The sequence below is a fragment of the Eptesicus fuscus genome, chromosome 5, assembly GCF_027574615.1.
Source record: "Eptesicus fuscus isolate TK198812 chromosome 5, DD_ASM_mEF_20220401, whole genome shotgun sequence".
NCBI classification, from domain to species: Eukaryota; Metazoa; Chordata; class Mammalia; order Chiroptera; family Vespertilionidae; genus Eptesicus; species Eptesicus fuscus.
In genome coordinates this window covers 2,995,314-3,019,606 of record NC_072477.1, presented here as the reverse complement: position 1 = coordinate 3,019,606, position 24,293 = coordinate 2,995,314, and the positions used below count along the sequence as shown (strand labels likewise).

The 24,293-nt window shown below is 56.8% G+C and overlaps 1 protein-coding gene, 2 long non-coding RNA genes and 1 other non-coding gene across 4 annotated transcripts; 3 read left to right on the top strand and 1 right to left on the bottom strand.

Annotated features, from left to right (window-relative positions):
- Nucleotides 1–3,108: 3,108 nt before the first annotated feature.
- On the bottom strand, nt 3,109–10,120 carry GLRX5 (glutaredoxin 5). Its single transcript, XM_054715742.1, has 2 exons — nt 9,783–10,120; nt 3,109–3,736 (listed from the first exon to the last, which is right to left on the bottom strand). The coding sequence occupies exons 1-2, from the start codon at nt 10,078–10,080 to the stop codon at nt 3,558–3,560; spliced, it is 477 nt and encodes a 158-aa protein (XP_054571717.1). The 5' UTR covers nt 10,081–10,120; the 3' UTR covers nt 3,109–3,557.
- LOC129149091 (uncharacterized) lies at nt 5,363–5,872 on the top strand. Its single transcript, XR_008556032.1, has 3 exons — nt 5,363–5,409; nt 5,571–5,640; nt 5,796–5,872. It is a non-coding gene; the product is annotated as an uncharacterized LOC129149091 (long non-coding RNA).
- Nucleotides 10,121–10,417: 297 nt separating the features above from the next.
- LOC114229020 (uncharacterized) lies at nt 10,418–12,029 on the top strand. Its single transcript, XR_008556031.1, has 2 exons — nt 10,418–11,079; nt 11,827–12,029. It is a non-coding gene; the product is annotated as an uncharacterized LOC114229020 (long non-coding RNA).
- LOC114229023 (small Cajal body-specific RNA 13) lies at nt 11,243–11,515 on the top strand. The gene has a single exon (XR_003615119.2). It is a non-coding gene; the product is annotated as a small Cajal body-specific RNA 13 (non-coding RNA).
- Nucleotides 12,030–24,293: the final 12,264 nt, after the last annotated feature.

The following is a 24,293-nucleotide window of genomic DNA, read 5'->3' as shown; positions in this document are numbered from 1 at the left end:
GCGTGAGCAGGCCCGGTGCGTGAGCAGGCCCGGGTGCGTGAGCAGGCCGGGTGCGCACCTGTGCCCTCACCAGTCTCCGTGCTGCTTCCCTGGTCATTCCCGAGTCCCTGGGAAAGTCTTCCATGTTCAGTCCCGGCCCAGAGGTGCGCGAGGGCGTCCGGGGGGGCCGTGGGTCCCCGGCCATGAGGTCGGCCGGGTGCCGCTGGGTTTGCAAGATGGTCCCTCCCAGAGGAGGGTGTTGGGCTCAAAGCCCAGCCACCTGGAGATCCTTCCGGGGTCAGGCTCCCCACGACCAGCTCAGAGGAACTCACAGCTTTTTGAAAAGGAAGGTAAGAGACCAGCAGGGGCTGCGCCACCTCCCCCGTGGGCCAGCCGAGGTGTGACAACACGCGCCGTGTCGCCAACCCGGGGAGCCGAGCCCTGGGTCCCGGCACGGCGCTGGAGGCCAGCGGTGTGGGTGCCGTTTACTTAGCTTCTGGCTCTCCAGCCCGAGGCCAAGCTGCTACAGTGACCGGCCCTCGGCGCACAGGAAGCTGTCAGAGGACGGCCAGGGCGCAGGCGTCTCCCGGGACAAGGCCCAAGGCCAGGCCGCTGTGGGCTCTGGGCTCCCCAGCCTGCGCTCGGAACAGCTCTCCCCCTTCCTCGGCCTCCCACCCTCCAGGTGCTGCCAGGGTTCTTAGGAGTCGCTCCGGGTCATTTTTGAGATTTACTAAACAATTCCTAAGTGGACAATTAAACTTTTGTAGTATGTCAAATCAGCTGTTCCTGTGACTTTGCACCGAATCCATTTTTCCCTGTCGGCGACTCAAGGACAAACTGCTGGCCTCTGGTTGAAACTCCCTCAACAAAACCTGCCGCTCCAAGGTCGTTCCTCAGTCACAGGGACCCGACCACCGGACACACTGCTCTCTGGGCAGCTAGTTACTAAATTCACGAGCGTGCTCTCGGGCGAGCTGCTGCCGCTTTACAATTCCAGGACAGCCGGCGTGCCCGGCAGCACCCGGGGAAATGCGAACAGGGCCGTGACCATGAACCCGGGACTCCTACAGACCTCTGCCCTGGAACAGCTCCCGACGCGGAGCTTACAGATGTGATGAAATTTCTGTCAAGACGCTTATGAAACAGAAATGACCTTGAATCGTACAAACGTTTCATCTCCCGAAATAACTTCTTCTATTTCTTTTTTTGTTAATCCTCACCCGGGGATGTTTTTTCATTGATTCTTAGAGGGAGTGGAAGGGATGGGGAGAGCAGAGAGAGAAACATTGGTATGAGACACACTGATTGGCTGCCTCCCGCACCCAATCCGACCGGGGGCCGGGATGGAGCCTGCAACCCAGGTACATGCCCTTGACCAGAATTCACCCGGATGGGACCCTTCAGTCTGCAGGCCGGCGCTCTATGCACTGAACCAAACCGGCCAGCGCAACTTCTTCTATGTCTAAGGGGTCTGCTAACAGGGCACTCGGAGGTTGTGACAGGGACCCAATACGTCACATTGGGCCCTGGGCCGCGGGGAGGCAGACCCTGCGGGTGTAAACAGACACTGCTGTGACGGGGGCCGGGGCCGCTGCTCTGTGTCCTCAATTCTCACTGTGCACGTCATTCAAACCGCTCAGCCTGACAGCACAGCACCGCCAGTGCTCCGTGTGGTGCGGACTGTTGGGCACTCGGGACAGCAGTCATCGACTTCCGGAGAGAAGCCACCCCGCAGGGCCGAGTCCTTGAGCTCCGAGCTCTCTGACGACTGGGCCATCGACTCACCGGCTCCAGTCCAGTCAGTCACTGGCCGAGCCGCCGAGTCTTAGTCTAGGGAGGTTTCTGCCGCTCACGGGCCCCTGCTGGTAAGTTCTCACCGTCCCATTTTCCGGGTGAACCCAGGGGTATAGAGGCAGACCTAAAAGGCAGAGGACGCAGAATGATGGACAAGGACCCGACCGCACCAGATGTGAAGGCGAGGGACGAGCTGCGGCCCCGTGGGGGCCCGCGGCCTGGCGTTCACGCAGGGACGGCACCCAGTGACTTGCTGACGGTGTTCTTTGCAAAGGGCAAGGCCGAGACCTTGGCTGGGCGCCGAGTGGCAGTGGCCGGGGAGATCCCGGCACCCGGCCTTCCTCCCGGTGCCCTGGTGTGACCTGTAAAACACAGGGGCTCTCACGGGGGACCCCCGCCTCCCCGAGACCCCTGGGAGCGCCCAGCCTACAGCAGACACCAGGGCACGCATGGAGTGACAGCCTTCCCGTGAGAATCACCTGCTTTCCTTGGCCCGGAAGCCGGGAGCTGATTACTGAGGGGCGTCCTCCTCCTTTCCTTGGGAACCCCAAAGCCTCGGGGGAGGGATGGCGGCGGGAGCAGAGAGGGCAGAGGGCCGCCAGGTCAGTCCCTGCCTCTCATCAGCCGTGTTCAGAGCCTGCAAGGGCACACAGGGGGCCGCCGTGGAGCAGGCCTGGAGGGCGCGGGGAAATGAGCCGCCGGGCCGCCACGTCTGCCCTCCACTGAAACATGCCCCTCCTGCTGCCCCTGCCAGTGAAGACCAATGCTGAACAGGGGCCTGTGTGAGCCCGGAGGAAGGCTTCTGGGGCCCAGGCCCAGCCCGCCCCGCCCCGCCCCGCCCCGGCTCGGAGACGCAGATGCACTGGGAGCCTTAGAAAGACACCACAGAACCGCGGCTCTGACTCCCACGACTTGTCTTCTTTAAGAAGGAGAGTGCTCATCAGACCCCACCTTCGGAGGACGTCCCTGCCTCTCCCTTTAACTGCGGCCTCCTGCCAGGCCCCGGGCTGGCGGGGCTGCCGCTCCAGCCTCACCCGCGCTTCTGGCCAGTCCGCCCAGCACCCACCTGGCCTTCCCACATTCACAACGTCCTCCCCCTGGGAAATAGCAATTTTTAAAAGATTTAATAGAAGAGTGTGAAAATCACACTTAATTTCTAAAATCAAAAGGTCACAGGAACTAAACATCCTGACAGACTGCTCTGAATTGAATGTGTCCCTTTGGAATTCCTATGCCACAGCCTGACCCCCGAAGTGTGGGTGTTAGTCTGGTCTGCGAGCCCCAGGCTGTGGTCACAGCGGCAGGAAGACTGAACACAGACCATCGCACGCAGAATGAACGGCTCACACACCGCATCCCCGCGGTTTATTCTGAAAAACAACTCCAGTCATGTTCTCCCCCTTGCCCACCACTTCTTAAAGAACAAGTTACAAAGAGTGGAGGGCTGTGCTGTCTTTGCAGACGGACACACTGGCAGGGGATTCCTGAATAATGGCCCAGGAGCTCCTAGCTTCACTCCCGAGTCAGGCAAACAGCAAATGGCTGTATGAGAAGACGTGTTTACAGCGACAGGGGGATTGACGCCCGATGATGACAGTGCAGTGGTTATAATGAAGTTCACAACCCGCAGCCCACACACCAGACACGCAAACCACCGCTGCTCAGGAGCACGGGGGTGGGCGCCGGCAGCGGCCTGAGCAGCGACCCGCACGCGGTGAGCTTCTGGGCAGCGGTGGACCCGCGCTCCCCGCCTGAGGGCCGCGGCTCTGCCGGGGGGCCCGCCCTCACTTTGAGTCCTGGTCTTCCTTTTCGTCCACAAGGGCGGAGCGGATGCCCAGCTTTTTCAGTTCCTCCACCAGGTCTCCGTTCTGGTGCATCTGCAGGAGGATGTCACAGCCCCCGACGAACTCGCCGTTGAGGTACACCTGCGGGATGGTGGGCCAGTTGGAGTAGTCTTTAATGCCTGTGGGAGAGAACAGTGTGTCACCTACACGCCAGGCTGAACCGTCCGCAGCAGAACGCGTTACCCCGCCCTGGCAGGCGGCCCCTCCGGCTCCCCCCGCTCGGGGACAAGTGCTCGCTGAGCAGAGCATCGCTTCAGAGCCCAGCCCTGCCCGTGAGGATGAACCTCTCGCCTGGGCCCCTCCCCTCCAGGCTGTGATGGGACCGGAGTAAGGCTCCCGCGGCCGGCACAGGCGGGATTGACAGCAGGGAACCTGATCGGCTGTGGACGTCACACAAGACACCCACGACCTAGAAGCAACGCCACAACTTCCCTCCCAGAGGAGGACTTGCCACGGAGCCGTCTTGGTGACACTGCCACGTGAGGCGGCCCCACCTGGGCCTGTCTGGGTGAGTGAATGTCACTGACACTTATGCTCAGATGTTAGGCACTGCGTTTGCCTTTATTAACCTTTGACCCAGAGAAACGCCCTTTCCCACGGCTGCAGACGGAGCCCTCGCCCTGTTTAGCCTCCGAGGGCACTCGGGACAGGCGCTCCGGCTCCGCAGAGCTCACAGGGTGAGCTAATGGAGTCCAGGCGAGGGCCACTGGCCAGCAGGACAGGAGACCTGCAGCACACATGTGCCAGGAGACAGCGCAGCCACCGGCCATTCTGTTCTGAGCCATGAGGAGACGGTTTTGACATAGTAAGGAGGAAATGTGGTTTCAAAACCCATTCTTTCCCCATTCACCCTCACCATTATACTCATACTAGAGGCCCAGTGCACGAATTCGTGCACCGGTGGGGTCCCTCAGCCTGGCCTGCTCCCTCTCGCAATCCAGGACCCCAAGCCAGCCTGCGGGGACGGGCTGAAACCGGCAGTCCGACATCCCACAAGGGATGTAGTAGTGGGGCCGGGCAGATAGCACGCTGCCACGGAGGCTGGAGAGGCTCGCACCACCGCAGCTGTGCTCGCCAGCCCTGAGCCCAGCATCTGGCGCTCCCGCAGTGGGAGCACACTGACCACCAGGGGGCAGCCCCTGTGTGACCGTATGCCCCCTGGTGGTCAGTGTGCATCATAGCGACCAGTCATTTAGTCGCTTAAGCTTTTATATATATAGAAGATGTTGAGATGAAATAGCCTTTTTAAAACATATCTAGGCGATAAACTTCTGTGTTGGTTATGTTAAAACAGAGATGGTCAAAAGCATGACATAATAATCACGATAGAGTATATGTGATATTTTTATACTTATATAGATAGGCAGTTACTTTTAAATGGCCAAAACGAGCACAAAATAAAGAAAATAGAAAAGTCAACAAAATAAAAACACAAGAACTGGTTCTTGATACCCTACCATTCATTATCAAACATTTACTTTCCAAATAAAATGACCAATTTGAGTTCTATCACTGCCTTCTAACCAACAGCAACTCGCCCTACATGACAGTGCTAGAGAAGGCCCGGGGGCTGACGGCTTTATCTTCCTCTGCCAGACGCACTTAGGAAGAAATGGTTGCTAGGTCACAGGCCCCGCCAAGCACACGTCTTTTCCCTGAACTCTTCTTACCGCAGCACGGCTGACCTGTGATGCTGTAACAGTCTCAGGTGCACAGCATGGTGTCTGCATACGCTGGTCACCACAGTACGTCTACCATCTGTCACCACACACAGTGACAACTTTTTGTGTAGGTATGTGATGAGAACTTTTAAGATCTAGTCTCTTAGCAACTGCAAAGCATACTCCTAAGTCACTCTGAGTGTCAAAAAAACAAAACAAAAAACAGCTAAGAGGTATGCGGTGACCAATAAAGGGCAAATTCCATTAAGACCAGAATGTCCTTCTTTTACAGCGATGCCAGTTACAAATCTTCTTTTACTTTTATGATGAAGGATGGGTGTGGGAATTAAGAAATGTCTAAAGTAAGTATGAACTTCTTTTTAATTCTTCTACACTTTCTTAAATGTCCTGTACATTCACGTACGTGAACCATTTGTGCGCATGATATATCTGGGTTTTAAATTAACAGTACACTGTACTGAGCTTTCCAGGATGATACATATCTGTGCTTCTTTAGGTGAGTGCCTCCAGCTTTGGACACACCAAACGTGAAAACAAGCTGGCCGCCTGAGGGTCACCCCGCACCACACATCTGACCCTCGGAGGGCCCTGCGGAGCACCAGGCAGGCTTTGCTCCCACGGAGCATTCTTTGAGAACCACACTGGACCAGGGCAGGAGGCCTGTCTCATCCATTCGCCATCGTGCTGCAGACCACGTGCCCTGACAGTAAGGGAAGAGAAGCTGCGCCACCAGGACCAACCCCACGGCCGAGCGGCTTTCCCACCCCCCGAGCATCCGACACAGAGCCCGGCCGAGGGGACCGACTCCTGGCGACCCTGCGAGAGCAGCCACGGTGCCCTGGCTGACAGTTTACCCAAACCCTCCTTACCTGCTGCTTTGGTGTTTAGGTTAACGAGTGTGACGGGCAGCTGAAAGCTTTGGCATCTTTCTTAAAAAACATGCTATTTTCAATTTTTAAAAAGTCTGATTACAAGTTTACATGTTTAAGGAATATCAGATTCCTACACAGCAGCAATTTTCAACCCTGCTCGTCTCATGCACACGTAAACTAACTACTACAATTCTGCGGCACACCAAAAAGTATGTTACATTTTTTGCCCATCTAACAAAAAAAAAAGAAAAAAGGTATAAATTTGATTCACTCACACCGAACAGCTATTGTACTGGCTGTTGTCACTTTTTTGTTTACTTTTTTAAAAATTAAATGTATTAGGATGACACTGTCCACATGAAACGCAGGTGCCAGGTTGTTGTCATTTTTTATGTGACAATCTAAGGGAGCAGAGGTCAGGGCCCTCACTGAACAGTCAGGGGCTGCATGTTTTAACAATTCCTGCGGCCCGGCGGCCGGAAGCTGCCGGAGAGTGACGTGAGACTGCCAATAAAGACCACCACTGCTCACCAACCGGAAGTCAGAGCCCCATCGGGCCACAATGACCTGTTTGAACGTGGCTAAGTTCGCTCACACCTCAACTTCCAAAAACTGCAACTTACAGTGGTAGTTCTTACAAATACCACTTGGAATTACTCAGAATCAAAGCTAAACTCTTGAAAACTCAAAAATTATACCCAAGAATGGATTGTAATGACAATTACATTTTAGAAATAGCAGACAGGGATTCGATTCGGGACAGAAAGTGTTGATGGCAAAGCTACGTAACAGGGTAACATTAGGAATCGGGCGTTAGGAGGCTGACTCGTATACACCGACTGCTCCCCCCAAAATTTAATACTCCAAGCATCAAGCCAGGGAGGAGAAAATGCACTGGATAATTCCCTTCCAGAACTTTCAAAAGGGACTTTTCAAAATCCTCCCCATTTCAGGACATCATTCGTTCCTGGTTGGACAGTAAGTGTTAAGAGGACCATAAACATAGCCCTCTTTTCCCTGGAGTTTCACTGCGGAGCTTCAGAGTCGATGCAGATTAATTCCCACCCTGCCCCTCCTTGGCTCTGGGACTTGCGCAAGTCACGTCACCTATTTCTCCATCTTCCCTGACTCAGAGAAGGGCGCCAGGACGCCGAGAGGGTCGGAGCTGAGAGCATGGAGAGGGAGACCCTCAACAGAGGGAAAGCGAAGCATGGAGGCGGAGTGAACAAGGCATCCATCGGCCTGAGGGTCAGCAGCCTGCGGCTGGGCAGCTCGGACACGCGGCCTCAGCTACGTCTGCTGCTCTCTGAGCCTGTCTCCTGACCTATAACACGGGAATAACTCTATGCCTCAGACTTACTATGAAGATGGAATAACACAGCACTGGTGAAATGAATTAAGCTCCCACAGGGCCAGGGACAATGATTTTGCAGCTTTAAACGGCAGGCTGGAACGTTCCCCCCACCTCTACCCTAAACCTTTGCGCCAAACCTGGTCCACTTCCTGTTTTTGTAGATAAAGTTTTATTGGGACTTAGCCATGCGTATTCATTTATGCATTATTCCTGACTGCTTTCATGCTGCAACAGCCGAGCTGAATAGTTGCAATAGGAGACTGCACAGCCCACGAAGACGGATGTACTTACTCTCCGGCCCTTACAGAGGACTAGACGATATACTCGGAGTGAAGAGCTGGGCCCTCCGCTGTGTTCACCTCAACCCGACTGGGCGCTGACAGTACTCCCCAGAGTGACGGAAGCTATCTTACACTCTCATTTCGGCGCACGACACACCCACCACGTAAACACACAGACACCGTGTTATCTGACTTCTAACGTGTGCTGGGTCATTGGTTTGTCACTACTGCCTTAAATTCCCCGACATTGGAAAGGCTGAACATATTTTCAAATGCTCAAGAAACACTCACCAATGGGATAATGCTTATTCATTCAGAAGACACTGCTCCCAAGGCCAGGATACAATGGTGATCTGAACTGGCAGAAGCTTGAGATGTTTCCAATGTTTGTAAGAGCAGGGGAGAGGGTTTACGATATTATAAATACAAGAAGTGCTGGCTTATTCATTGAAACACCTGCTCTGCGTAAGCAACATACACAGCCCCGGGCAGTGGCATAAGGCATGCTCCCTCCTCTCAAGAGGGCAAAACGCTACGTATATATACAGAGTGGCCAGATTATTATGATCTCTGAACGCAGAATAATCTGGCCACTCAGTGTGTGTGTGTGTGTGTGTATTAGAGGCCCAGTGCATGGGTGGGGTCCGGCCAGCCTGGCCAGGGGGAGGGGACATGGGTGGTTGGCAGTCCTGCCTGCTGGTCGAGGGGACAATTGGCATATTAGCCTTTTATTATACAGGATATACACTGAGCGGCCAGATTACTATGCGTTCAGAGATCATCATAATCTGGCCACTCAGTGCAGACATGCATGATATCAGTTGTGTTTTTAACAACCACCACCTGTTGGAAACTAGATCAGAAAGCTGACCACAGAAGGATTCCGACCCAAAGCCTTCCCAGGACGCCGGCCTGTCTCATCAAGGTAAGCCTGACTGTGACAGCATTTCAAAGGCGGGATATCCGTCACAAACACGGAATACCAGGATGCAGAACTCCGCATGTAAACGGCAGGCCTGCCGACTCCTTTCGGAGCACTGTACCTACACACCAGCTTAGCTCAGGGAGATGCCAGGGCTCGGTCATCACGAACCTGCAGCTGGAACGCAGGGACCTACGCCACCCTCCAGGAAGCACCGGCCCAACCTCCCCATTTCTCCACCAGCCCCCACCAGCCTTCGCCAAGCAGCAGACCCAGGGAGACCCGCAGGGAGGGTCCCGGCCCCGGGGCCCGGAGCCCGGAGCCGGCAGAAAAGGTGCTGATGGCGGTGAGGGCCGCCCTTCCACTCCGCAGGCCGGTGGAAAGCCACACGTCCTACCAGGAGTCATTCCTTGTCCCTCCCGGGACAAGCCTCCCCAAGCCCTAGCCCCCACACACCCGCCCTGCCTGACTGCATGCCCATTCTCCCACCCTCCCAGACCCCAACTCAGACCAGTCCAAAAGCGGTGGCAACCACTCCCTGTGGCAACAACACAGGACGGTCTCGGATACCCTGAGCCTTGAAGCTGGAGGACCCAGCCTCGGGACAACGCCGCCCGCTGCTCCAGCTCCTTCTGTCCACGAGTCAGGCCAGTGTCCTCCAAGGACCCCGCCCCTCCTCCCCCCCCCCCCCCGCAAAGTGCCCACCTCCCAGGTTCTTCCTGTACCCCTCCCCTCCCCATCCCACTGCCCCGTCTGCAGAGCCGGAGTCAGGCCGCTGACCTCTCTCCCGGGACGCAGCCCCAGAGAACTCGCCCCGAAACGCCGACTGCAGCTCCGCGTGAGGACCGTGAGCCGCTGGGACGCTCCGCACCGCCCAAGCGGGCCACAGTGCTGGAGCCCAGATCCCCAGACCCTGTTCAAGCCACTCCCGTCCCCACCCCAGGCCCCTAATGCAACAGGACCCCGCGCCCTAACCCCGCTCGAACCCCCGACAGGCCCCCGCCCGCAGAGCCGCCGGGCCTGCCGCCCCCACCCCGCCCCCGGCGGCCCTGACCTTGCCGGAGCTGGGGGTCGTCCAGCACGTTGTAGGCCGCGTAGTCGCTGACGCCGTGCAGCCGCAGGATCTGCACCACCGCGTTGCTGAAGCCGCACTGGGGCTGCTCCGGCGTGCCCTTGAGGAAGACCACCACCTTGTCCTTCTTCACCATCGCGTCCAGCCGCTCCGCCGAGCCCCCGCCGCCGCCGCCGCCCGAGCCCGCCGCCCGCACGCCCGGGCTCCGCAGGCCGCCGCCGCCCGCGCCGCGCCCCCAGCGGAGCAGAGCCGCCGCCGCCCGGCCCAGGGACCCACTCATCCCGCACGCCCGCCGGAACCCTCTGCCGAGGCCGGGGACCTGGGCTCGCCACCCGGAGCCTTGCCCCGCCCCGCCGCGGCCCGGCCCGCCCCCCGAGGGCCCTCATTGAGCCGGCGCCGAGCAGCTCTCCGTGATTGGAGAAGGCTGGCTCACAACTTCCAATCCCGTCACTCGCCCCGCCCCGACAGGTTGAAGGTGGTCCTTACGCCTGAGCCGCATCCTCTAGTCTTCCCATTGGCCCGCGGCAGCCGCTTTGCCAGCTGATTGGAGAGAGTGGATGTCCATCAGGGTCACGCTCCACCGCTTGGAGGCGAAACGCGGGGGAAGACGACTTCCCAGGGAGGGTAGAGGGGCCTGCTGGGATTGGTCCGGGGAACTGGGAAAGGCTCTGGGCGGGGTTCCGCCGCCCCGCGGAACGCCGGGAAGGGGTCACTTCCAGAGGAAGGTTCCGGTTCCGGTTCAGGAGGTGGTTGAGTTGCCAGGCAACGCGGTTGGCGGGTTCCTTCGTGACGGGCGGTAACTGGACTGGAGGAGGCCTAGGTGCGTCTTTCCCAGCCTAGGTGAGCGACTCCGGTGCCTCCCTAAGGCCGCGACCGAATGCGGCCGTTCATGGCGGAAGCCGGGCCGGGCACTGGCGGACAGGCCTGCCGGGGCTGCGTCATCGGGCCTGGCCACACGTCCCGGCTCTCCTGGCCCCGCCGCCCACGTGGGAGGGCAGGTCCAGACCCGGCCCGGCGGCTCCGGCCTCTGGCTCTCGTTTATTTCCCTCAAGAAAAAGAAGAAAACCCTTTTAGGTTAAAAGTTGGTAAAGCGCTCTCGTCTGAGTGATCGATCCCACCTGGGTTTGGGGTTCGCTGACTCCTCACCCCACTTAAGCCCTTGGGCCTGGCCCCGGGGAAGGTTTGTGGAATGGCCACGAGGACGGGAATCGGCTCGCTGGACAAACGTTTTGTGAGCCGGTGCGTGCGCGGCACGGAGCCAGCGGGGAGCGAGAAGCAGGTACACGGCCACGTGGGGTGCAGAGCACAGAGGGGGGCGGGGTGCGGGCATCGCTTCCTCCAGTCTCCCGGTACGTGTCTCTATCAGATGGGGCCTGACTTCGCGCCCAGGCACGCGGTTTGATTCTGTGCTCCTGCGGGGGGCTGGGGGGAGGGCGCCGCGTGGTCTGCAGTCTCGGAGCCGCACTGGGTTGGTGGTACCCGAGGGCACACCAGACTTGCAGGAAAAGCATACCCTGGAGGAAGCTGAGGCATGACTGCTCGCGAGCCAGCCGGCCATGTGCAATTTTCCTCTGATAGTTCCTGGGCACTGTTGCCACGGCGATAGTGACTGTCCGTGTCATTATCTATCCACCAACAGTAAGAGGAGCTTTGCAGTCGAGATATTGTTTAACAGATGGAGTGGTTTCTGTTGGACACTAAGTACTGCTACAAATGATGTGTTGTTTTTTTTTTAAAAAGTTGCGTCTGGGGGTGACCTGTTTATGCTTTTGGAGGTGCCCAAATTCAAAATCAGAAAGTACGGTCAGGGGCCGTCAGCAAGGGAATCTTACAAATAATCCTTCAGTGTGAAACCTGAGCCTGATGAGCTGGAAATAAACTCAAGACGTTACTCAGAAGTGCTCCTCAGTGACCCACCTCGTCCCATCAGGGGTATTGATGTTTGGTGGTGTTCCAATGTGGGACCCAAAATTGATCAGCTTCTTAAAGGATCCCCCCACCCCCACCCCTCCTTTGATGATTCCAGGTAAATCAGAGGAACAGGCACCAGGAGCCAGAATACACAGGAAATCACGGCCGGGATGCAGAAGCAGAACCGGAAGTCCAGCATGTGGTGCATTTAACAGTAGAGAATACCTTATTTCCCAAATCACCTAACGTTTACTCATGCTCACATTATAGTAAGATATGTTGTTTTTTTAAATAAACATTGGCGATTTGCTCCTGAAAGTGTAAATTGTTTATTGCCTGCTCTAAACCATGTCCTCCGGCTTTTGTGTAATGCTATCCCGTACCTGGAGTGTAATGCGGCTTTGGGAGTGTGGTTGTCTTTCCCGCTGCCAGGTGTTCTGTTCAGTTGAGAATACAGCTGTCACTAAAGATTAGGAGTAATCCTTGAGCAAGAAGAATGCAAAGCCTGTTTGTCCAACGTGTTAGGCAGCAGTTGCTGCGCACAGGAGAGTATAAGAGCCTCAGTGAATGTAAGCTGTGGGAACGAGTTCATGCTCTTCAGGGGGTTGTGGGGGGGGTTAGCTTTGCAGCTCGAGGCAGGAAAAGAAATCAGGGGTCTAAACCAAAGGATTGGAACGATACGCCTACATTTAAGTTTTGGATAAAGGAAGCAAAAGAAAATGTTGAACATAGTCATTCCTGTCTTTGAGTTAAAACCACTCTTGGAGTATTGGCTCCAAACATCGCTGATTTTAAAAAGCAGAGAAAATAGTATTCAAAATATTTCTTTGAAAGCATCAAACTCCTATATGATTTGGCATTTTAGTTTTGAGATTTCTCTTTAGGAATTCTATAACAATAACATGGCACAAATGTACTCTTCAAACAGTTACCAGAAATCTGCACTTGTGCTCAAACATATGTTCATATATGAACACGTAAGTCAATAATCTATCCATTTCTGACCTCGCCTGTGGGCACTGACGGGGAAGAGGGGGTGGGAAGCACAGAAGCTTAGGAGAATCCTGGCATGGTCACAAGATATAATTAGACCCCAAACGAAATAATGCAGGCATGGAAGCTTGCTGACTCACGCATCCTAAAAACGTTTTCCTTTCCTGCACTTATTTATAAATAAGGCTTTACTATATTTGGTAAAATTTCTCCTTTCCACCCACTTCTCCAAAAGCAAACTCACGTGGAGCCATAGTTAAAAACCTTGCAAATTCGTGATGGTGTCTTCCCAGATAACAGCCCTAAAGGAGGACTCGGTCACTGAGCCTGCGACGGCCTTTCTGTGACCTCTCGGCTCCTGTGCTGCTGCCCTGGCATCCGTGCTGCCGTGCTTCCTTCTGACAGAGCGTGCGTTTGCGCACAGGACGTGCCATACAGAAGCGGCTCCGTCCCAGTGGGCACAGCATTCTGTAAAGTGTCATTTTAAGACAAAAGTGGCTGCTTGGACAGCACAAGGGGGAGAGCCACACACATTCCTGAGCTGAGCGAGCATTTGGGACCCAGAGTTGCAGCGGAAACCGGAAGCTCTGGGGCACCTCCCTGTTGCCAGGAACCTCTGAGCCTCACTGCAGCCCTGGATGCGCTGACTCCCCACCTGCCAGAAAAGCGGGTGATGTGGAGAGCAAGGCCAGCCGCCCTGGGTGCGGGAAGCCGCCCACTGTCTTCACGAGCAGAGAGGTGTGGACAAGGAGCCCGGAAGGCTGGTGACCCTTGAGCCCTGGCAAAGGTCAGGGCTGTACACCCACAGTTTAGTCCAGACAGTGGTAGCTGAAGCAACTTCCCCACCACAGTCACGTAAATCCTTACTGATAAGATAGTCTGCCTGTTCCTGGAAATTGCCTGCCTAAGGGCTATAGGTGTGTCCCATGTTGAATAAAAGGATGGCGAGGCTAGAGCCCAGGTAGAGTCCTTCCTCTTGGGATGGGCTCCCGCCTGGCCCCCAATATTTCCAAATTATTGTTTCTTGTCTGGTCTCTCTCATTTGTGTGCGGCCCGTCTTCCAGAGCCCGAACCCTGAACCACGTGGGACGTGGGAATTCACACTGGGGAATCTGCGAATCCCTAAGGCAAAGATAGCAATGCCTGCTGGGTTTCACTCCCTCTACTGACAGACAGCTGTTTGTAAAGACTCCTCTGGCCCTGGGAGGGGCCCCCAGTCAGTGGGCTCTGCCGGGAGACCCGGAGGAAGGCCCTGGTTCCAGCTCTCCGGAAAGGAAGGGGTGCGGTGTGCTGTCAGTTGGGTTGCCAGTCTAGGACCAGCCAGGGGAGATGCGGTGGAAACTTCTCCATCCGGAGAAGCACTTATGAGAAGCCCGGAGCCCGCAGCGGAACCGGATCCAGCGCCGGGAGTTGAGGTGTAGACATGTGACGTGAGCCTGGGTTCGCGCCCCTGAATACTTAGGAGTTCTTGATTCTCCGTGGAACTCCCCACCCTCTGTCTTCCCGGGTTTGTGAAAAATGTGTGATGGCTGCCCACAGTTTCTCTTACTTTGAGACATCTTTCTCTAAGGGCTGCCGAGTTGAAGGAACCGATCCATTTGTACTCTGCTCCTAAATATTCACCCCAAAATCATAGTCTTGCACGGGCAGCAGCCGTGTTGCCCTGGAGACAGGGTTTGTGCGCCTGCATTCCTGCGGACCTTCCCCTGGCCCTGGGACAAAGGTCCTCGGGGTTTGGTCCCTAAATTAGGTGCGAGTGGCGGTGTGGGTGGAGGGCATCTTTTTGCCGGACTCGAGCTCCAGGAGCGGTGTTGCCTCCATCAGCACTCTGAAATCGTGCTGCTCAGCCCTCCCCTCGCCAGCAGGTCCACAGACATGAAACCCTCCCGAGCCGCCTGCACCGGCGCTGCCTGGGCATCGGGCACACGTGGGATTGTGTGAACTAAGAGGACAGACACACTGCCAACCCGAAGCCCCATGAGAACAGCGAAGCCACAGGCTCCGTGTCTGCAGGTTTCCCTCTCCGTCCTCCCCTCGCATCTGGTTTGCATGGAGGCCCAGCTCCCGGCCTCTGCTGGGCTCTGTCTGGTGAGACCTTGTTCTAAGGGAAACAGCCCGCGTCACCCCTGCAAGGTGACACTGAGCGTTAAGTGGTGATTGCAGACACGCCCAGGCGGGAGGGGAGCGATAAGAGGAGAGCTCGCTCCCGCAGTGTCTGGGTGACGGAGATTGGAGGCCTGGCAGAAGGTGTTTCTCTGTTCCGGCAGCAGATGGTTTCCGAAACTCAAGCTGTTACTACAGCCCCACGCCTTCCGAGGCAGCGCCAGACCGCAGGAGCCAAAGAAAGCGGGAGGCGGCGCTGCTGGCAGGCCTCTGGCAAGATTTATCTGCTCGCAGGAGTTTACGGCTCCTCCTGATAATCACTGGGTTTGCAGCCAGGTGAGCAGTGAGGCAACTTCATTATTTTCTTTGCGTGAGTGCTAAGATGTATTGCCAAGGCCTTAAATACTCCTCGTGATGAGTCAGAACGCCTTGTGGTGCTTGCACCTTGGGCCTTAGTGATTTAATGGCTTCGGGATTACACCTTGCTCTCCTGGGAACCCATGGCACCTGCCTTCTGCAGCAGTCCATCCCGCAAGGACCGGAATCCGACCGTCTTCACCGAGGGGAGGGGCTGGAAATGGGAGGAGACCTAAGCTGTTCATTTTCTTTTACAGGAAAAAAATTGGAGGATTTTAAATATTTTTCTGCTTTTATGGCCTGAAAAATTCCATTGGTTAATTCTAACTTTAAATTTTTTGAAAGTGTGCCTCTTGAGATACAGTTAGTTAGCGGTTATCAAATTTCAGTGAGCCAGAGTTGTAATAGAAGACTTATAAACTAATTATACTGTTTTAAAAAAAAAAGGCAAAGGGGTCACTTTGCATAGACCTCACTTGCTAAGCTGGGTGACCAAGAGATTGGGCATTAAAAGCCGTGAGGAGAAGGTGCCAATGGGCAGGCCTCCCCTGGGGATGTATGGTGACCTGGCGTTTCCCGTCTAGCCCGCCCTTTCCGTGCAGCGCTGAGTGTCGGTCAGCTGGCGAGATAGTCCCACTGGCGCATCTTCATACCGCGCAGCTGCAGCTGACGGTCCCGCACCGCTGGCTGCCGGGGGACAGGCCGGGACATCCCCTTACTTGAAGGGCTTTGCTTGTGTTAACATCTCAAAGGGTTTTCTAGAGAAACCTGCAGCATTTCATCATGAGCCTCTGCCTTACCCTGCACGGCAGGTAGGGGGCGCTGGCCTGTTTTTCTTGGGGGTGCAGGGAGGGGGGGTGCTGAGAGCCCACAGACACTGTCTCTGCCAAGACACGGGGAGCAGGAGTGAGACTCAGTTCTCATCCAGGGCCTGTTCTTACTTTCGGGAATGGCTAACGCTTCGTTTTCTGGTGTTACCGCCACAACAGATGAGAAGCAGTCCAAGTGAAAAGTTTAACACGAGCAGGAAAGAGCAGTGACTAGCAGGTTAATGAGAGACTTTAAAAATGAAGAAGCAAACATCCTGGGATGATTATTTATTGTTTTTTTTTTTAATATATTTTATTGACTTTTTACAGAGAAGAAGAGAGAGGGATAGAGAGTTAGAAACATCGATCAGCTGCCTCCTGCACATCCCCTAGTAGGGGATGTGCCCGCAACCAAGGTACATGCCCTTGACCGGAATCGAACCTGGGACCCTTGAGTCCGCAGGCCGACGCTCTATCCACTGAGCCAAACCGGTTTCGGCTATTTATTGTTTTTTTTAAAAACAGCATTCTGGGAGCATCTGGTTTAAGCAGGGCCACCAGCTCTCACCAGACACTATTCCACGGGCCTTGGGGCCTCGTGTAGTGATGTCGAGTCACCAAGGAAGACATGGCGTCCCACGGCCTAGAGGAGCCGGGGGACATGCCGTGTCTATCAGGCTGCGACAACAGGTGTGTGCGCGTGGCCTCAAGGGCGATGTTAATAAGACAGAGGGATGCCTTCTCCCTCCTCAGGCCACAGCTCTATTCTGCTTCTGTGACAGACAGCGTGTTAGGCCATAGTAAGCGCCTAGGAGTCATCCCGTGGGCAGGGGCTGAGTGACGCTGGCGTGACGCTGGGTCTTTCTAAGCTGCGTGAACCACGTGTTGGGCTTGAGAGAGCTGGGCTGACATCAGGCCCGCAGACGCCACCCACAGAGCCGCGCTGTGAGTGCCGCGTCCCGCTCAGTCCCCATGCGCAGCCGGGAGTGGCAGGCTGTAGCCAGTCCTGTTCACAGCTGTGGGGACCAAGCCCTTCGGGGGCCTGGATGTATCATCGTTTCATTTTTAGCCCCCCCCCCCCCCCACTAGCCCGGCAGCTTATAGTCCACCTGGATTCTTTTTTGCGTCGGGCCCTGAGCGCTATACCCGGCGCTTAGGATGTGCTCAGTGCGTGATTCTTTCTTTTATCCCCCCAAGGCTGTGTCATTGATTTGAGAGAGAGAAACAGATGTGGAAACATCTCTCGGTTGCCTCCTGTATGCCTCCTGACTGGGGATCGAACCCGCCACCTTCTGGTGTATGAACAACACTCCAACCAACTGAGCCTCCCGGCATAGTTCCTGCATGGAGAGCACTCACATGGTGACAATGCAGGACGGGATCTCAGAAACCCCAAGTCGCAGGGACCCCTCTGCCTTGGCTGCGGGAGGGGAAGACTGGCCCACGGAGTGCAGAGTGGGAAAGATACCCCCTCCCTCCCAAGAGCCTTCGTCAGGACAGGGACAGGGACAGACACAAACGCAAGGATGTCCCTGGCACTGGAGAAGGCAGGGCGGGGCTGGGAGTTCAGCAGTCAGCACTTGGGGGAGGGGGACAGGGAAAGTCCGGTGGGGGTGGCCCTTTAAAGGAGGTTGAGAAGGGAGGGAGAGCTGCTGTTTAAAGGGAAGTGCTTTGGGCAGGAGGAAGCAGCCAGGGCAGAGGCCTTGGGAGGCGCCTGTGGGATGAGGGGAGGTCGCAGGCGTGCACGCTGCCCGTTCTTGAGAGGTGAGCGGGGAGGACGGTTGAGGATGAACTGGAGGCTGCGAGACCCACGGGGAGGCCAGCCAGGAGGCTGCGGTCCAGCCGTTGCTGGCCTGGCTGGCGTGGCACAGGTGTTCCAGACCTGGCTGGGTGTGGGAGGGGCCGGGGAGAGGAGGGAGGGACTCAGGCTTGTCCTGGTTCCTGGCTTAGCCTCTGGTGGTCCTGCAGAGGCAGGGCAGAGGGGCAGACGGAAGGGGGCTGGGAGGGGTGAGGCGGCGTTTACTCTGGGGGAGTCTGAGTTTCGAGGCTCCTGGGTCACCATGTCATCTCTGAAGCAGGGGAAAGGACTCAGATAATTGCATCTGCAGGTCTGACCCTAGTGATAAAAGGGGTTGGGGCAGGAAGAGCAAGAGAAAGAAGAAAACAGAAGAGCCTGGGTCTGTGTGGGGTCAGGGAGGATGGACCAGTGACTGAGCGGCAGGATGGGGAGGCAAGAGCTCCTGGGAGAGAAGCCACAGGGCCGGGCAGGGCCAGTGCCTCCCGGATTTGGCGGTCCAGGTGAGCGCGGCTGCGGGCTGGCGCCGTCAGGCCAGGACCTCTCGAGTGGCTCAGAGCAGTGGTCGGCAAGCTCATCAGTCAACAGAGCCAAATATCAACAGCACAACGATTGAAATTTCTTTTGAGAGCCGAAAACCAACTTCTGCGCATGGGCCACGAAGTTTCAGTTGCACTGTACGTGCACACCCGCACGTGGTATTTTGTGGAAGAGCCACATGCAAGGGGCCAAAGAGCCGCATGTGGCTCGCGAGCCGCAGTTTGCCGACCACTGGCCCAGAGCATTTGTAAAGTGTCTTCTGGCTGCTGTGTGTGTGTCTCTCTGTGTGTGTGTCTGTGTGTGTGTGTCTCTGTGTGTGTCTCTGTGTGTGTGTGTCTGTGTGTGTGTATGTCTCTGTGTGTGTCTGTGTGTGTGTGTGTGTGTGTGTCTGTGTGTATGTCTGTGTGTGTCTCTGTGTGTCTGTGTCTGTGTGTGTGTGTGTCTGTGTGTCTCTGTGTCTGTGTGTGTGTCTCTGTGTATGTGTGTGTCTGTGTGTGTGTCTCTGTGTCTCTGTGTGTGTGTGTGTGTGCGCGCCCGTGCTGCAGGCTGCCTTAGAGTTTGGACACTGAGCAGACAGGGCCCTGTCCTGCTCAGATTCACCAGTGACACAAACAAGCAAACATTTCCGTTCGGATGTGGGGACAGCCTGGCTGCTGAGCGGGGCGGTAACCCCAGGGCACGGCACTAGCAAGGACCTTAGTCCCAGGGCCCGGTGTGTGCGGCCTCCGCCCGCTGAGCCTGCTCTTCGGCCAGGAGGGGCCTTGATGGCACTGCCGTTTCTCGGCACACCAACCCGGCAAAATGAAAGCAGGCCCGTGGCATTCAAGTTCTCTAAGGTCTCCGGCCGGGGCTGCGGCTCCAGCCAGGACAGCCGCGGGCACCCCGGGCAGCGTCCTGGCCGCGTGTGCCTGGCCCCGTTCGCAGCGAGTCTAGGGCTTTGTCGGGGAGGCTCCTGCGGTGGAGCGGCCTCTGCTCCCGCAGCGTCTGCGCCCAGGACTTGGCACCCAGAGCTGCGCGCCCCCCGCGCAGGGCCCCGTTGGACGCAAGCCCTGCCACTCCAGTAGCCGGGGCAGCTGCACCCCAAGGAGGGGCTTCCCCAAAGAGCAGAGCCCGCCTGGGTTCCGCTGCCCCAACCGGTGCCAAGGCCAGGCCTTTGCCAGCCTGCCAGGGGCTCAGAGCCTCCCCCGGCTTCCCGGGCACGCTGCCTGTCACCGCCGCTAATGCTACCCCAGGGCAGGACGGCGAGTCCGCTGAGAGCAGGCCCGGCTCTCCTGAGGGTTTCAGGCCGGTCTCCGGAGCACAAGCCAGGTCCCTCTCCCGCGGGAAGCCTTCCTGAGCCGCAGCCTGCGGAGGGCTCCGCGCAGTGCGCTGAACGGGAGCGGCTGAGGGTTCTCTTCCCTGACCGTGCACATCTGCACGGAGCGGCCACGCTGTCATTCTCTGATGCTCAGGGCAGCTCCCCCGGGGAGCCACGGGGAGCGGCCAGGGCCCCCCAGCTCCACCAGCTGGGCAGCACGCGCCAGAGAGAGACCAGGAGCTTCTCGCTGCCCCCCCCCCCCGCCCCCGCAGCAGGGCTGGCAGCTCTGACATCGTCAAGGCTGCATTTAGGCATCAAAACATAGATAAGCCGGGTTCCTAAAATGCTACTGTTTACCCCGTACGATGCTGCTGGAAGGGCGAGCCGCAGCCACGGCCGTGTGGAGAGCACGGCCCAGCTCACGGGTGCAGTAACCAAGGAAGTAGCCGAGCGTGGGTGTGACGTCCCTGGCACGCACACAGCAGTTCAGAGAACAGAAACCGCATCTGTTATCTGTGTGGCTCAGCCAGCCTCGTGCTTCATCTCTGCAGCTCTGCTGCTGTGCCGCCGCCGCCTCGCTGAGGGCACAGCCCTGCTGCACATGCATGCACACACGCACACACACATGCACACACCACACACACACACGCACGCACACACCAGATGTCTCGCCTGTCACTAAAGCTAGTGCCACTCTTTGCAAAGTACTTTTATTTCTCGTCATAACCTTGACCATAAAGAATTTATCACATGCATGAAGCCAGCGCCCACCACTGGGGGTTCCGTGTAGCTCTGTGTGAACACCGAGCCTAAGAAGCAGGCTGGATTCATCATGACCAGAAAGCGGCCCTCCGCGATCGCTGCCTGCCAGGCAGGATGCACAGGGCCGGGGTGCGGGCCGAGGCCAGAGCGCCTGGGTGGGTACCCGAGGTCCATCATGTGACCGCTGTGTGACAGTGGGCCAGTTATTACCCTCTCTGTTTCCTCGTTTGTAAAATTAGATCATAATTACCATCCACCTGAAGGTGGTGATGAGCAGCGAAAGGGTTAATATAAGTAAAGGGTCAGGACAGCACTTGGCACTAGTGACCCTTTAATAAATGTTAAATATTATTATTCTCCATCAATCAAAATGTAGCTACATCTCGCCTCTCACACCTTCCCCCAGACACGAGTCCACTCCTCCCTCCCTCCCTCTCTGGACGCCTCCAAGACTCACGAGGCCTTTGACGCCTTGTTATCTCGGGGTTTCCGTCTTACTGCTGCTTCCCCAGTGGCTGCGAGTCCCTGATGGTGGGGACCACGTGGTTGGCTTTTGTTGGACTCCCAAACGCGAGGCCGGCCCTGGGCAGTTCCCGGACACTCACACATCCTGGGCGTGTCCGTCACGGTGAGTAAGGAGGTAAGAATCCGAGGGGTGGTGCTGTACATGGATGCTCTACGGGGTGAAAACTCACCTCGACACAGGGACCTGGCTACATGTTCATCCAGCTTTCTGCCAAGTAGCCCCGAGCCGGAAACCAGCCGAGGGCCTTCACAAGTGAATGGTTAGTTACACTGTGGTCGGTCCATGTGTGGACTCTCCTCAGCAATCAAGGGGCGTGGGCCCAGTGCACACACAGCCGGGGGACTCCGGTGAGTCACGCGGGGTGGGGACAGCCAGTCCCCAGAGGATGCAGACTTTATGATTCCACTTGTTTCACTTGGTTGGTTTTTTAAAAAATATATATCTTTTATTGATTTCAGAGAGGAAGGGAGAGGGAGAGACAGAAACAGCCCTGACTTGTTTGGCTCAGTGGATAGAGCGTCGGCCTGAGGACTCAAGGGTCCCAGGTTCGATTCCGGTCAAGGACATGTGCCTTGGTTGCGGGCACATCCCTAGTGGAGGGTGTGCAGGAGGCAGCTGATTGATGTTTCTGACTCTATCCCTCTCTCTTCCTCTCTGTGAAAAAATCAATAAAATATATTTTTTAAAAAGAGAGAGCCAGAAACATCAATTTCGAGAGAGAACCACCAATTGGCTGCCTCCTGCCCACCCCACACCAGGGATCAAGCCCACAACTCGGGCACGTGCCCCAACTGGGACTCCAACCTCAACCTCCTGGATCATAGGTCGACACTCAACCATTGAGCCACACCGGCTGACCATTTATATCACTTTCTTGAAATAGCAAAAGTATAGCATTGAGAACAAAAGAATGGTTATGGGGAGGTGGGGGGGGGGTTAAGGAAGGCCGAGGGCAGGAGGGAGGGGCATGAGAGCCCCTGCGTGCGGGGGATGCCGGCATCCCGAGGGCGCCGGTGTCCGTGTGGGCACTGTGACGGTGTCGGTGTAGTTTTGCAGGATGCTGCCCTGGGGGAAGGCTGGGGGAAGGCCCAGCGGAGTCTGTCTCTGGTGAACTGCGTAATACACAAGCACCTTGACACCTCAGTTTAAGAAGATTTAAGGAGTTCCCAGCAGAAGCAGAAAGAGTAGCTTGGTTCGTCCGCTCGTGGGAGAAATAGAGCAAACCTCTTATTTTATTTTTGTAAAATATATTTTTATTGATTTCAGAGAGGAAGGGAGTGGGAGAGAGAGAAACACCAATGATGAGAATCATTGATCAGCTGCCTCCTGCATGCCCCACCCGGGGGATCGAGCCTGAAACCCAGGCATGTGCCCCGACCGGGAATCAAACTGTGACCTCCTGGTTCCTAGGTGGACGCTCAACCACTGCGCCACGCCAGCCGGGCTAGCAAACCTCTGTTACGAGGGTTTTACCTTTTAGGAATAAAGCGTGCCCATTGTACGTTAGCCTTTCTGAGTTACTGCTCAGTCCCTGGAGTGGGACCACGGCAGCGCTCAGTGGTGCTAAAGGACGTGCTGGCCTGACACAGTGGGGCTCACGTCGTTTTTCCCGTCGGGGGCAGTGGCTAGCAGTGATCTCCAGCGGCCTCGTTCACAGAGGCAGGAGTCGGCCGCAGCTGGCGGACAGCACCCGCCGGAGCCGGCCCCGCGCCCAGGAGCCAGTCCTGTGCCTGACAACACGTTTATTTTATAAAAGCAGCGTGATTACTGTGTCCGGGGGGACAGCCTGGACTCCTCTGGTCCCCACGCTCAGTGTGGAGCTGACGCCTCGCCGTCCAGTGGGGTGGGGCTCAGGTGCTGGGTGGCTGGCGGCCGGGAAGCCCCCCCATCCAGACACGCTCAGGACCCAGGCCGGGGCCTCGGGGCCTCCTACAAGCACACGGTGGGCCGGAGTGGGACGGGACAGACTGACACTTGGGGAAGTGGCGAAAAGGAGAGCGAAGAAAGAAGCTGAGAACAGGGCCGGGGTGAGAACCAGTCTGCAGCTCAGGCCGGGACTTCTCAAACGGGCCCCCGGAAACGGGGCCCAGGGTGGGATTTTCATTCCCGGCTAGCCAATGGCCCTTACGTGGCCCTCTCTAAGGGGGAGCCGTCCCCTGCAGAGACGTGGGGCCACCAGCTACCACCCTGGCACTCCGCCCTCTTGCCTCAGTTTACCCATCTGCACTGCAAGAGGCGGGGGTCCAGTGGAGCGGGCCCAGTTTGTGTTCTGATCCTGCCGTGGAGACTGACCGCAAACAACTGAAACCAGGCTTGCACAATCAGACTCCTCCCGACCGGCTGCTGAGGCCGGCTAACCGACCGCAGATGCGAGGCGGCCCCGGGCACTCCCCGGGCTCAGGAAACTGGCCCGCTGCCCCGCGCGCGCGTGGTGTTGGGGCCGCGGGGCGCGGGGATCAGACGTGGGGAGAGCAGAGTGTAGTAACAATTCTGCTTTTCGGGAGACCTCTGTGTGCTGCACAAACAGCTCCCACTGCCAGATGAGTCAGAATTTCCGAGCAGCCTAATTTCAGGGCCTCCTTGTGGTTCCCCCTCCGGGCCACTCTGAAAGGGAGGCCGTGGGGCGGGGTTTCCTGTGCTCCGTCCAGAGACGGCAGAGGGGCTCTCCCCACCCCGGGCCAGCGGTTTCTTCCAGATGAGTTTTCCTTTCCTCTCGCTTCTGGCTTCTGTGTTGGTGGGTCATGCGGAAGAACTGCCGTTTTATGGACTTCCTGGTTAGGACTCCCCATCCTCCTGCGCTGCTCCCTCAACCTCCCCGCCCCCTTTCTGTATGGACTGTCTTGGGGTGGCAAAAGGCTGCCATGTAACTGACAAAAAATGAGGTCCTGTTTTTACGTCAGACTTAAGAAAAACAATGGGAAAGGGTTCTGAGAGGCATCAAGCCTTGTGAAGCTAAAAATAATAACAACAAAGCGATGAACATCTGCCTGCTATTTCGTGACTTACAAAATATTTGGATCACATGCATTCTCACCTATGAAATATTATTGCTAGCTCCTTTGACCGACGGGAAAACCAAGGCTCTGAGAGGCCGTTAAGCTGCGGGGCTGGGCCGGGATGTGGGTCTCAGCTCGGGAACGGGCGCTCTGAGCGGCATGCGCAGTGAGTGACGGCTCATCTCTATGCACCAGCACTCCCCTGTGAGGCCTCCAGCCCCGCGGACTCGGGGTCATTGCACTGTGACCTCCCCAGGTGGCAGTCTCTGCCACATTCTCCTCCGTATTCCCAGGGACTAGCACGCAGTAGGTGCTCGGGAAATGTCTGCTGAAAGATGAATAGCTAGCTGTATGCCAGGACCTGCAGGGATGGCGCTGTACCCAGAACAGCTCCAATGCCAGGC